This window comes from Limulus polyphemus, unplaced genomic scaffold (genome assembly GCF_000517525.1).
Source record: "Limulus polyphemus unplaced genomic scaffold, Limulus_polyphemus-2.1.2 Scaffold2301, whole genome shotgun sequence".
Classification (NCBI taxonomy): domain Eukaryota; kingdom Metazoa; phylum Arthropoda; class Merostomata; order Xiphosura; family Limulidae; genus Limulus; species Limulus polyphemus.
Window position 1 is genome coordinate 143113 of NW_013667911.1, and position 15248 is coordinate 158360.

At 33.1% G+C, this 15248-nt stretch overlaps 1 protein-coding gene across 5 annotated transcripts in view; it reads left to right on the forward strand.

Moving 5' to 3' along the window:
• The window catches only part of LOC106466559 (zinc finger MIZ domain-containing protein 1-like), a 149854-nt gene that overhangs the window by 106347 nt on the left and 28259 nt on the right, over positions 1-15248 (forward strand). For 4 of the 5 annotated variants that reach the window (XM_022394590.1, XM_013926851.2, XM_022394591.1 and 1 more), the window contains one exon: positions 12015-12153. In XM_022394590.1, coding sequence (XP_022250298.1) covers positions 12015-12153 — 139 coding nt within the window. Of the gene's footprint in view, positions 1-632; positions 893-12014; positions 12154-15248 lie in introns of those variants that run through there. The other variant, XM_022394592.1, reaches the window with a different exon arrangement.

The following is a 15248-nucleotide window of genomic DNA, read 5'->3' on the forward strand; positions in this document are numbered from 1 at the left end:
AAACCATCTTGAGAATTAATATTTGTTTTATACTGTTCAAACATATTTAATTTCAAGGTGACGAAATACTTGCGCCATCTATCGGCTACCTTTGCTACGAATGTTTTATCTCTGCAAACTTACCCTTAGCGTGTTATTGCTGTTTTTTAGATAACCAGCAGATTAGATTTTTTTTTCACAAGTCTGTTTGATACTATATTTATATTTAAGAATAATAGCTATTATTTTCTAAATATATAGCCTATTACTAAATGTATATATTAACCTAAAATAACAGGAAAATATGCTGTTGTCTTACTATTGCTGTGTAAGCAGTAATGTAACTTTAGAAACTTCTGCTCTTTCCCGAAGGAGTTGAGATCGATTCTCAGCGCTACTGTAGTAAATGAGAAAGTAACTGGAGATAGTAAACAGGTAAAATTGATGGGAGAGATTGACAGTGACCGACAGTTGCGCATAGTGTACACTGCCACCCACTAGGCGGAGCTTTTGCTCAAGCTGTAATAACGTCTTGAGATACCCACCGTTGCGCTTCGGTGAGAGTACACAGCAAGGGAGGGTGTACGGCAACTAGAACAGCCACGGGCTCAACAAGGCAGGACTAAATAACAATTCTGGCAAGGTGATGAGGCACACGCATGTCTGACGCGCGTGGAGCGAAGCATGTCCACGCGCAGCTCATTGGTTTCACGAGTGCACGCTACTGGTTGTGCTAGCGACAAGCCAGCTGGCGACTGAGAACTGTCAGACGCCGTGTATTCTCGGCTCTCGATGTGTTCGACGGCCAAATAGTGTTTTAGTCACAGTTCTTGATCAGTTTGGAGCGTTAACTTCAATGATAGACACATTTATTTGTTTAACGCAAGGAAGAATGTGTACTTTTTAGTTAGAGGTAAGCTGTTTTCATTACAAATGATCACGTTGTGTACCCAGAAATATTTACTTGTTACAAGAACAGTTGCTAACTCGTTCGGGTTGTCAGTTCTTATTATCTTGTATGATAAGTAGTAATTCATAATAAATTAGTTTGTATAACCTTAACCCACCCAACTTGTGGCTTTCGCGTTATTGCACGTGACTGTCTGTAGGAGAAAGTGAGAAATGTCTCATGTACAGTAGGCCAATAAAAGTTTTATTGTCTAATGACGTCATAAAGGTGTCATTCTGGTGGCGTGGGATGGCATGATAAGTGGCAATTTTTGAGGTAATATTTATGAACAACACGTTATTCACACACAAAAAACAAATACAGAGGTAAGATTAAAATCAGGCCAAGGTGATTTACAGTTGGCAATATGCGCGCTTACAAACTTGCTTGTTTGATATTGTACGTTTCTTTTTGACGTGTAAAACCCGAATCATTCAGTCATGTTGACGCTAACAAAAAGTAGTTATATTTGAACAGTATATATATTTTTTTTACATTGACAGACCTGAGGATGTCTGTTGTTCCTCGTTATCGTGCTGGTCATGAAAAACGTTACAATAGAGTAAACGAGGCTTTCTACAAATACACGCCGAGGAAGAATGAATTTAAGTATGTAAAAAGCATACAAAGGACGCACCCCTTAGGGGTCATGCTAGATTTGAATATGAGCTGTTTTGTCTTACTTGGCTAAGGTGTTTAACAACCATATTTTATATGCCGTAACCTCTCTACAATTAACGAACAACTCGAGTTGTCTGATGCAGAGTAAAACCGACACTTGTCCTTACTGTATCATTATAACTATTTATTTGCTTTAGTTTGGAACTGCCCAGCAGTAGCTATTGATAGGAATCCACTTTTTTGTATTGTATATTTGTGTTTTTTATAATGTCACACTCAACAAAATTTGATCATAAAACAACGGTTACCATGTCTACTTCAAGTTACTACATTATTTCGTAATTAATTATTAACGAAGCTTTTAAGAGACTATCTGACTTTTATAATATGTGCGGTCATAATGATTTCACCAACTTTTTTTAAACATAAATAAATAAAAACGACATATGAACATATGTCTAAATGAAGACCGGGTGGATACACCTTTTTTAGGGATTTAATATCGTCTATTAAGCTTAGTGTAAAAAATGTTTGATAATAGTTGTCTCGTAATGGTGACGAAAAATGGGATATAGCGTTGAATTAAGTTTCAAAGCCCAGGATTTTATTTTGTCATTAATCATTAAAGAGCGATTTTTAGCGGGCATGGATATTCAGAACTTACAGAGGATATGATAATTAACAGTTTTAAATAAAACGTTGTTGATAAAAAAAAAGAGTAATAAATTATTTAATATATATTTATTAAGACAGATTAAATTGTGAGTTGCACTATATTGTTGTCCCCTCCGTAACTGCAATATAAACAAAAATTGGCAATAAACACCACTGTTGTTGAGAAGTTAGATAAAAAGGATATTGCGTGTTTGTTTTTAATTTCTTACGGCGATTTTGCTACAAGAACTACGTGTAACTTTCAGATACACATCACAAGTGATGGTTTTTACTCATCCACCAAACCCAAATTGGCAATAAACACCACTGTTGTTGAGAAGTTAGATAAAAAGGATATTGCGTGTTTGTTTTTAATTTCTTACGGCGATTTTGCTACAAGAACTACGTGTAACTTTCAGGTACACATCACAAGTGATGGTTTTTACTCATCCACCAAACCCAAATTCCACTCTAGACAATAACAAATATACATTTCAGTGGGGATTTTAAAAATATTTCAGGGTGATTTCCCCTATTTGAAGAAATATTTGGCACCATTGCGTATATTCCTTCAACTTGTTCGAGGTACACATACTGATAAGATATCTATGTAGTATTTTATGCCTAATTTATAGGCACTAGGACAGAATTATTCGTGTCAGCTTTTATTATTGTGGCACTTGAACTTTGGGAGAAAACAATTGTTAGATTTGTTGTTGTTGGTTGTTAGAATGCGCCGTGTTACATTCTAGAGCAGAGCTGGAGTTACCGCTTAAAGAATATTACTGCTTTTCGTAATAGCTGTAACAGTTGTTACGAATTGTTTGCCACATAAATTTAAAATCAGCACAAAAATCAAATATTTGAGAGCGATGCAATAAAAATTCCTAGCAAAATTAGACAGAAGATGTTATTTTGCAATTAACAGCTTAAATTGTTATTAAAATACATCTAACAAAAATAATGAGATTGATAGAACTTTCGAAACAGATAGATCGTCTGGTAAAGTATGAACGTTATTTACCACTGCCCTTTCGCTGAATGGCGATCAGAAGTTGATTGCCTCTGTATATACTAACTTCTCAAGTTCAGATTATGCGCCCCTAGAACAGTCACATATTTTTTCGTAGTAAGTTCGTTGACGTCACGCTTATCATGTAGGAGGGATTCGCTTAGCTCGTCCAGAGTGTGGGAGGAATAATATCTATTTCATCAGCTTTAAAGGGCACGTACTTGTTATTGACTTAATGGTTTTAACGTTCTGTCGCGCCCTCTAGTGATGATGTCATAGTATATCACAATAAGTGCTATCCACTTGTGCAATGTTTTGATGACACAAAGTTTTTCTTTTAGCAAGTTTTCTTACCATTTTTAAACCCAAGCTCATCTCATTTAGTAAAATATTAAGACTATAAAAAGCGTATTTACTCAAAGTTGAATATATAGTGCTAAGTATGATTTTCGTTTTAATAACCTGTAACGCTTGCTTAAGTTAAAGCTAAAATATGAAGATAAAAGAAACACAATTGTGGAAATATTAAACTATTTTTAAGGTTACAGTCGTGTTTTTGTTTCTTTCTTTCTTTCTCCGAGCTTGTACTTGAAATCTTGGTATTTCTATTTGATCGAAGACACCATGACCAAGTTCCCAACTTACGTTGACAACGAGACTTAACGCGTTTTTAGCGCGGTCCAGAGAAGTCACTGGACGATTTCGATAGTTGTAATCACTCTTACTTTCAGAAGAAGAGGTCTGAATTGAACCTGACCCTCCCAGGTCGTGCAAAACGACCAAAATGCCGATCTAGACAAGACTTACTTTTATGTTGCTTTCCTCCGTTTTTCCCCTCTTTCTTTCTTGCTCATATTTTTTTTCTAGTTTTTTTGTTAAAATTGCTTTGTAAACTGTGACTAACTGTTTGAAATTTGTTTTTGTTTGCTTTCGTTTAAGTTTAGTAAATAAATAATTAATTATTTGTGAATAATTTTTAATGAAATTATACTTTACTAAAAATAAAATGAATGAAATGTGAAGTTTATCGATATACAATTAAAATATCTTATTGAGGCCGTCAATGGTCTGTATTTAATTAAAACCACTATGTTTCGACGTTATTTGGTCGGCTTCTACTAAAATTAAAAATTATAAGTTGTTGTTGCTCCAATCTCTTACACTTTCTTAAACACACATTTTCCGGGTAACTATGGGATCGTTGTTTGAAATAGTATTGGCGTGATTACAGAATCACATAAACCCTAATTTTAAAATGCCGTGCATTGAATTATTTTGGTAATAATTATCTATGTTTTGAAATTATTACATTACAGTATATGAATATCTTGTAATCAATAACATAGCCATCTTTTGGAAGTTTGTGTTCCTAGCTATTATGATGCAAACAACTCATCTAAACATTTAAACATTATTACGCTATTTAGACTCTTGTATTTGGTTATACGACAAAGAGGAGTTTTTGATAACTTATTTTTAAACAATACATAGACGTGTAAATTTTACACAAATGTTTTAAGTTTTAAAGATGATTATTGAAATTAGATTATAACTTTATCTTCACATGACTTTAAATAGAAATAAAATACTCAAAATTTACGATTTTATTCTTTCAAGGATGAAGTTTTCTCGTGTGTTAACCGACAGTTCCTTTAATTCTAGATTCATGTTTGGGCAGTTTAAATGTCTTTTGATATTTTATAATTGCTGAAAAAGCTCATCTAATTGTATAACAATTGTTTCCGAGCCAAATTCTACTTGGAAAATGTTTTCATTGGAATTTTCAGTGAACAAAAACTTAAAACGTTATTCGATTTTGTTAGTCGTTTGCTTTTGTTTATCTTTAACCACTAATCTATACTAGTGTTTAAATATTATTATTAACAACTAAAATTTGCTTCCTTGCAGTACGAAAAATATCTCTGACCATTTTTTTACACGTATCCTGTAAATATTTACGTGACTTTAAAGTACATTACTTCTGTCATGTTTGAACACCTTTTTCTCATTCTCAAACTAAAGTCCGTGGAGGGAGTGTCGTGCACCTTGAAAGTGCAACTTTTTTTCTACATAATATACGTACTGTCTTTGAGCATCGATCTGAAATGCACAAGTGTTCGGCCTGATGAAAGTTTCTGAAGTCTCCTCACGATTCAAGTTGGACCTAGGAGAAGTGAGCTTGTGTGTTTACACAAGGAAGACGATAGAAGAGGGTAAACTTGGCCGAAGAGTCCCACTACACGCTTTGACAGATAGTGGATAAGCCTTCTAACAGTGTCTGCACGTGGGAAGGTATGTCAGAAGAAAGGAAGCAAGGCACGTCGTAGACTGAATTATTTACCGTGGTGTCTGGATCATCGATTGCTAACCTCGAAGCTCTACTTCTATCACTAGTATGTAGCAGCAGCCCTCTATCGTGAGGATCACTCATGAAAAATGCATTCTGCCAGTATATAGTTTGAGCATTTTACGTTTTGTGCTTGTCCTAGAACAGAGGCATGATCTAGCCTAGTCAAGGAAACAGTCTTTTACACCAGAATGTCGTAAAAACAATGGGCTTAACAATGTCATAAAAACAATGGGCTTAACCTTTCGATTGCAAAGCATTTTTGGGAGAAAATATTTGCCCTTATATTCTTCCAACAAATTTCTTCATGCTCGATATTCAGACCCTTTTTCAAATCACCATTATAAACTGTTGCGTCGAAAGACGGGGAGGGGTGGGTTACACTTTCATAAACTCCCATATCTCAAGACATTTTTGAATCAAAATGTTGCGCTAGTGATCGTCGTACATGAATTAACAAGAATTACTGGGTGCCTTTTAAGAAATACTGTTCTTATTTCTAAAACTATAATACTTTATCATTAAATTTTCATATAATCCTTATTCGAGGTGCATGTTCGTCGCCGTTACAACGTTTTGTGTGAAACTTGTCAATGAAAAATATTCACCAACGTTAACAAGTAAAAAACCTGGATTTGTAGTATTTTTATTCAGTTAGAACGTATTCGTTATTTTGCAAGATTGAAACTCTTGGTATGTTGAGTCAATGATAGTTATATTTTTGGAACTATAATGCGGTTTAAATTAAAAGCTACCGAGAAATAAACCATTTGTTTGCCCAATATTTAGCGCGAAAGTTTCTTATTTGAATCGATTTGCCTTCAGAGTTCATGGAATATAGAAATGCCACTTACTTTTACTTATTGATTAAATTATTTACGATATTTTATCAGTAATGCACGAGGGAGGCAAGACTTAAGTCATGCTAACGCGTAAATACCACGTGCATTTTTAACTAATTATATTTTAATAAGTCGTACGCGCAGTTAAAATATCGTTAATATTATTATAACGAATACATTTGTTGTTAATACTGGTTTATCCTTCGAAGTTTGGATTTGTTTAAACAACTTTTTTAAAATAATATAAATAATATAATAATATATTTTTAGGGAATTTGAAGAAAAGATTATATTAAGAAACATATATGATAATTCCAAGGTATAACGGGGATGTCAGTTATTGTTTTCATAAGCTTGTCGCTGAAGAATATTTGATAACCGATCATATAAAATGAGGAGAATCGTGACGCTGTAGGTTTTTAATTGAAAGTTTAAAGAAAAATACGACTTAATATTTAATAAATTATGAGTAAAATATTCAGCCTTAAAATTATAACATTAATAATAAAATCATGTACCGTATTTCAAAATGAATATATATATATATATGTATGTGTGTATTCGTATTTTGAAAAAAATCCCAGAAAAATATTTCGTTCCAATTTTACTATTTAATTTTGGATTTATGATTCACCGCATGTAAAACAGTCACTGTAGATTTGTCTCCCCTTATTCATTAATAGCTGTTATAGAGCGAAGGTACTTGTCTGGAGGTCGCCACTAATTAACATCACGTCATATGTGCCATTGGTTGTAGCCAGCAAGAAAGTATTGCTATGATCAGGACTGAAGTGTCTTCTTGCGTTGTGATTGGTCAAGGCCGTATAGGCTTAACGCTCGATTGTTTGAAATTGTCGAAAGTTGACGTTCGAAGACATACTTCAGTGAGTTCAGTATTACATAGACCAATAAATAATGCATAGATAGTAGCATTATCGAAACGCAATGTTTAGTTTATTGTTCTAATACTGCCGCTGAGGTATCAGGACCAGAAAGTCTTCCTTTTGTCATGTTCTGTAAATGACATGATCGTTCATGGTGGAGAATCCGGTTGAAGGCAGCAAAAATCATAACATACTTTCATCTGTTTAAAAAAAATAAATAAAAAAGAAGGTTGAAAGATTCTAACGATGTTGTTTTACATAAGTCTTGTAAGTTATAAGATAATGTTATATATTTAGTTAACGCATTGACACCTTTTTTTAAAGTTTGACCAATGCTGAAATGCCACAAATAACCCATCACGCGTATGCAGACCGCGTTATTATTAAAACCGTTGTTAGCAAATGTTGGCGTAAGTAGCATTTTTTTACAAGTAATTTTTCAGATCGTAATTGTCATTGTTTTTTTAAGTGACCTGGTTTGGTTTGATCGTGTTTTATTTTTATGATTTCAGGTTTTGCAACCATCCACTCGTTATGTCTAAACTGTTATTTTTCAAACCAGTATTATCCAAAACTTGGATAATTCTATAGCCTTAGAGTATAAAACAATACTTATAGCGCTGAAAAAAGAATAGAAGTTTCTCATTATAATCTTATTGAGAAAAGAACCCAAGCAAGGAGCTTGACTAATTGAAAATTACGAGTTTCAATAGTTTCGAGAAATGAGCTTTTGTGTGTCCAGAGATTAAAAGTTCAGTCTCATATGATAGTGCTAAAGAGAAAGTCAATTTTATGCTTAAATTAAAAGTACACGAGTGTTTCACATCACATTCATTAACTATTTATAATATTATTAATAATTCATGTTAATTCAATTCCTTTCTAAATATTTATAATGCTAGAGGTATTGGCAGATAGAAACTAAGGCACCAGTTACGTGGTATAAAGCTTTTCTTCACAAATTAAAAGTGTCAACATATTAACCCAAAATCTGATATAGTATATCACTATTACTTTACTCAGTGATGTTATTGACTTTGTCCTCGCAAATGTGCCGTGTGTATGTGTTTATCTAACGAATTTATAGGTTATAAGATAGGCGTACAAGAGATTGAACCTGGTGTGTGCTTTTGAAGAAACTGTTATAGTACACAGCTTGACCTGTATTTGTATGATTCATATGAAACAACTTACACTAATATGTTTTGTGTATATTCATAGTCAGTGTGGAGATTGGTAGTTACCATTTCCCTTTGTGCATGTTTGTATAAAAGTTTATTCATACTTTAGATATAAGAGGAACCATTCTTCTTCCAGATAATCTCTTTTCTGTTTCGTATAGAAACATACACGCGTATAATTTTATTCATATTCTCTTAGTCTCTATCAAGCATTTAGAAGTGTTGAAGCGTATTGTTTTTATTCACTCTGTGATAAGCCAGGCTGAGCCTAGTGGTTAGCTTGTCGGGCTGCTGATCGAAAGATACAAGGCTCATACCACGATATATCGCTGAACACCCTCTGCGTTTTCAGCTGTGGGGCGCTATAACTGACATTCAATCCTGCTAATCAGTTAAGAGTAACCGTGTATGTGGTCGGTTCTGCTGATTGATTACCCTTCCTCTGGTCAGCATTTAAAATTAGGGATGGTTATGCATGACCTTTGGGGTCTCTGACCTGGACGTTTACTCCATGTGTCGCATAAGGTTTTGTTCAGCTTGAAAATACCAAATTTTTTATGTTGATTCGAATATCATCGACTTAATGCAAACATGCTTAAAGTTATATTTCACTTTTCAATAAAGTATTTTATGTTCTACAATAATTAAAAACAAACAGGTCTTCTAGTCATTTTCTTGTTAGAAATATACCTTTATATACCATTTCATACATGTTTCATTGCCTTGTATCTCAGTTAAATATTGTTGAATTGGTCATACTCTTCGCCATGTGTTTTTTCATTGTCGTGGCCAATTTGTCTTTGTTATTAATGTTTTAATTATTAGTGTTATACATTATTTGTTGTTTTTATTAGTAATCTTTATATCTGCGATCCAAGCATCGAATGACCCCATTATGGTAGACCAGTTTAACTTAGTTTTAAGAGAAAACTATTTTACATATTAATAACAGAGCTAATGAGGAAATTGAGCAAGTGAACTTACACTTAGTTGCAGCTTGTCATGAATAAGCAAGGATAAACTTTGAAATATAAGCATCTTAATCCCAGTCATAGTTTAGAATTATGAATTAGTGCTTTTTTAAAATTACACTTAGGTACTAATTATGTAGTTTTTAACCTATGTTTCGGCTGCTAATGTGCTGCAGTATTCAGGGGGATCGCGAGAATTACTATTTCTTTTCAGTGGTCGAGATTCAATCCTTGGCCTTCTGGACGGAAGCCAGGTGCGTTATCCATTGAACTGGGGCAACCGAGTAGGATTAAAACTAGTTAGTACTTAGTATCTAATTATAATTGAGAAAAAAATACTAAATAATTGGACTGAAGTGATCGTGTAGGCTATTAATCATGACAACGATTGATATTCGATCGCCACAACATTACCGTAAGTACTCGTGTATTGGTGTTAAAATCAATTAAACACACCGTTTGCTTGTATACAGCGTAAAAACTTGTTATAAAAATTCTATGTTTTGGTGTGGCTGCCATATCATCTACAGAAGTGAGTTAAAGGACACACGGTTACTGTTTTTATACCTTTTTAGTAAGTCTTATGTCTATGTATATAATCAACATATTCATAATGGGGCACGACACATGTTAACATTATCTTTATTATAGTTTTTTATTACTTCTAGAAATTCTATAATGTTATAAGCAATTAAATTTTTTGGTTTGGATAATATTACAGTCTTATGCTGTAAAAAATATTATATTAAGTAATTGGTACATGTTTAGCTGAAGCAGAATTCACTGTATTGGTTCTTACGTGATATTATTCGTACCTGTATTTCGGATTTTTTAGTTTGACCTATATATATATTCACATTTAGTTTTATATATCCCACTTTTCTCATTGACTCTAACTTATCCTTAATACCAGCTAAAATCAGATATAATGTTTTCGTACATTCGAAAATGGAATAAGCTTATGTTGATTTTTAAAATTACTGAATATCTGACTACTTAATATAGGAATGTAACATAGCATCGATGTAGGCGTGAAACCAAGATTTTTAAGGTGGGATGGCTAGTATGTCCAGTCCACCAAATTCCCAAATAATGCATTATAGTTGATATGAAAATTGCATATTTATATCATAGACTAAAATACTTAGTTTTAAAATTTATTATAAAATACAATATAATATAACGTTTTTATTTTTGTCTTTTTTTAATTATTTTTTAGAATTTACCCCATTTTATTTATTTTATTTTATTATATAGCTTAGATACAAAACATATATCATGAGGAGTATGTTAATCTAGAATAACAGTTGTGTTTTATTAAACCAATTCTAAATATCTAGGATGATACTAAAAATAGTTACTCTCGGGGAGATTGTATTTTTGACAAGAAAACGATAGAATTCCTCTTCTTTTGAATACAGTTATTATAAAAAACAATTTCTTGAAATTAAAGCTCTAGGTGTAGCTATAGCAACATGCTAAACGTAAAGTTGTTACTTGTCATTATTACTCATTACACGCGGTGGTTAGATTTGTGCGCCAAAGAGCACTCACAGCTGAGAAACTGAAACAAAGCTGTAACTGTCTTCCTTGTATATTATAATGTTTACTGAGCGAATAATAAAATAAATGTATCTATCATTATTTTAAACTAGTTCACATTAGAGATGAGTATTCAGCTATCTAAATATGACATTTCCTATTATATAGTTATGCACAAACTTTAAAAGTTTATAGCTTAGGAGAGGTTTTGAACCCCAAGCACCCCCCCCCGTTTCCCGCATGGATAGCGTTAACATATCTTTTTATCTTTATTACATGAAGATTTTAATATAATATTTTCTACTCTCTTCAAACTATTCTTAAATTTATGTAATGCTCTTTCAATATTGAGGTTTAATTCCCCTTTTGACAGCCATATTCAGGGAGTAGATCCAGGTTTTTTTTTCAGAGGGTGAGGATTTAACCTGTTAAAAAAATGCACTTGCTTTATTAGATCTAAAGAAACCTTTGTGTGATAGTTTATCAGGAAATGACACCCCCCTCAATATTTATTACATATTCATAACACCCAATAAACATAACGATAAAATGCTACTATTATTTGTGATTTCGTATGACAAAATTCTTGGTGTGGCGGCATGTACTTACTGACAAATGTTTTACGGTAATCCGATAAACTAATACATTTCTATGTTAACACTCCCATCTTTATGAAGAAATGCATCTAAAAATGGCAAACATTTGTTTTCTTCTATTTTGTGTGTAAATTGTATTGAAGACTGTAGGTTATTTGAATAGTATAAATTCTTTTAACACTACTTCCATGTCTCAACACCAAAAATATATCATAAACATATCTAAACCATCTTTTAAGCTTAGATGGTGTAAATTATATTATTCTTTTGACTGATTATTAGATGATATTCATCTACAATTTCACATACATTATTTGGTTTAACTAGTGGAATATGCAGTTACCGATTAGATTATATCAGTTTTAAGGAATATGCAGTTACCGATTAGATTATATCAGATATCAGTTTTAAAAAAATATTTTTTTCTTGTAATTAGCACTTCTTTCTGTTTGGTGTGAAGACCTTGGCCGATTGTTACTTCTGCGTCACCAGAAGACAAGAGAAGGGGACGGATTACCTAAACTCACCCCTGGAATGCATCAGTCTTTGCAGAAGACCCTTCCTCCGGTTCAGGGGTAGGTCTTTGTGTGTGTTTTTGTGTAAGTTGCAACTTCCACAGATTATTTTTGCAGATATAATGTCGAAAATTTGAATTGCATCACATTTTATTTTTTAACTATTCGCCCATTTATTACTGTATATTAACGAAAGCGTTTAAGATCGATATAAAAACACGAACAATTTAGTTTTTACTGACAGCAGCCATTAACCGTAGCATTTTATTTCAGTTTTACCCATGTATTATAATTTTTAGTAGGTAATTTGGTAGAGAATAAAAAGTTAGAAAATGCATGTAGTATGTATTTCAAATCACATTTCATATTTACTACAGTAATATAGAAAAACGTCACCTAGTGGCCCTAAGCTATTTGTATTTGAAAATATTGCAGTTCTATAGCAAGACTGGTAATATCGGAAGATAACTACTGAGGCATATTTGTATTGGTATATACAGGGTCTCTACCTTATAGGTGTCCATTGTTATGACCATAACACTCGCTATATCTCAACCTGTATGATTTCTTTCGATTGAGACCTCTTAAAACCTGTGCTTATTGCAATAATCCATGCACATTTAATTACCTGAAGGAAAGGACTACTACTTTAATCGCTGGACTAACTTCGGAAACCTTCAGCGTAGTTAAGGATAACTCCAATGAGGCTACAACTTGTTTACAACATGATGGATTCCATATCAAACATAACATGCATACAAACTTCAGAACAGGTGAAATTTTTTACCGTATTGGTCGGTATAAAAAAATACTTGTACCTTTTCGCAAAGTTTGTTGTACGTTTCACAGGCAGTTCTGTATGAATGAGCCACAAAAGTAGGCTTAGCTCACTATATTTGTTAATGTTACACGTATTAATTGTCTTATTATCTTTGTGGTTTATCACTACTGAAATATATGTTTATTTTTTTATCGTTTATTTTGAATTACAATGAAGATAAAATTGCATTGAAAATCTTAAAAAATAGACCATTTCAAGTAAGAAAAAGGACAACTTAAACAAGTATTGTCGTTAGTAATTGTTCTGTTAAGACTGGACTTGCATTCCGCAAGGTGTCTACTTTCTTGATAAAGCCACAAGGTGAAAGGTTGAGGAAATAAAGAATTTACACTGGAAATTGGCTGTTTCTCGTAATCATTAATGAGTAATTACAAGTTAAAAACAAAAAAAAAAGTTTTCTGTAATATGTGAAGTCCTTTACAAATTCCTTCATATTGACTGTGTGTTAAACTGGTGGAAATTTGGCTGATAGTTCTTCTAAAAGACTTTTTTCTTCTGAATTTCAAGATGTGACTGGCCCAAAAGTTTTGTTTGGTGTTGAAAATAACATCCTTTATAAATCAACACCCTCAACCTGACAAACTTGTTTACAAAAGTTGTCTTGGGTCAGGCCACAGTGTTTCCTTCTTACTTCTAGTTGATTAACCATGCACTAGTTAGGAAATCATTCGTAAACGTGGGCTTAAAAGATTCTTGTAACCTATTTTACAGTGGTGTTGTCACTTATAGTTGGCGTGTCATTAAGCCTTCACTTTTTCTCGAGTGTCCCAGAAACAAAAACGCATGCAGAATTCCTCAGTTCACTTTCGTTGTCATATCAATAATGTAATTACATTTGTTGAAAAAGTGTCTAATCACCATGAAACCTGTGTGAACATAAATTTTAGTAAACTGAATTTGTTTTACCAGTTTAAAAAAGTAACTAATTTTTAGTTTTCTTTTATATCACTTGTAGATATGAATAACTTTAATGTCTTGGGCTAACCACATGAACAACATTTTGGTAATTAGCAAAACACACACGTATGGAATTATATTTTGTTGTGCTCGTCATTCGACCATAAGCTATTTATCCTGTATTAGTAATAACTTTTTTTTTATTAAGACAGTTATTTGTGTCTTACTCTCTCTCATAAAATATAGTTTGTTTATTGAATGCCTGTTGCATGTGTATAATACTGGTTGGAAACTGCTTGAATTTGAATACTGGTAGAAGTTTCACATAGCATAGGGATAATAATGTGGGATTTTAATTGTCGCGTCCCTTTTAAATAATTTATTTGTCTGGCATGTTTTAAATAGCTATACAGGAAAGAGAGAGGGGTACCCTTACATAAAATTTTTAATTAAAACGACATCTTGGCAAGCGTATGCCTTCAGTTTCACTAAACTAATGAATATAAAATTTAATTTGATTTGAAATACAGCATAAGGTAATTCTAAACCATTGTGTTGTGCCTGAATATCAGCAGCCCTGTTAAAGTTTAAGCTCGTGTTTGAGCGATACTTATGAACAGTTTGTTTGTTTGTTTGTTTTTGAATTTCGCGCAAAGCTACACGAGGGCTATCTGCACTAGCCGTCCCTAATTTAGCTGTGTAAGACTAGAGGGAAGGCACCTAGTCATCACCACCCACCGCCAACTCTTGGGCTAATCTTTTACCAACTAATAGTGGGATTGACCGTCACATTATAACGCTCCCACGGGTTGTTTGGTGGGACGGGGATTCGAACCTGCGACCCGCAGATTGCGAGTCGAGAACCGTAACCACCTGGCCATGCCGGGCCCTTATCAACCGAGATATCATTTGAATTTAGTTACCGCCACATTCCAAAATGTGATTTTTAGCATAATCGTTTGTTATATATATATAACATGAGATCTCTGGCATACCTTTTAATTTTAAATAATAAATGAGTGTAAGAGAGAGACTATTTTCTTTCAATATGTGATTGCTGACGTATCGGCCTACTGGTTGCCATTTGAGTGCTTCACAGAGTATTTGTCAAATATTTGGCTATAACTATCCAAGGATATTTTAGGTGTTTCACAGGAAATATGAGATACATAGTATTTTTCCGACTGATTTTTGAGATCTTTTGAAAAAGGCATGTAGATAAACGCACAGATGATCTTAAATCAGAATTATGGGTGATCCCACTAGTGGAATTTCTGTTTAGGAAAGAACATAAATAATTTTAGGTAGAAAATATTAAAGCAACATTTTCGGGAGGCAGTTCGTTTAGGCGACTGTAGTCACGATACAGGTACCAAGATGAATTACCTAACAAGATTTTTTCGAACACATCTCGAAC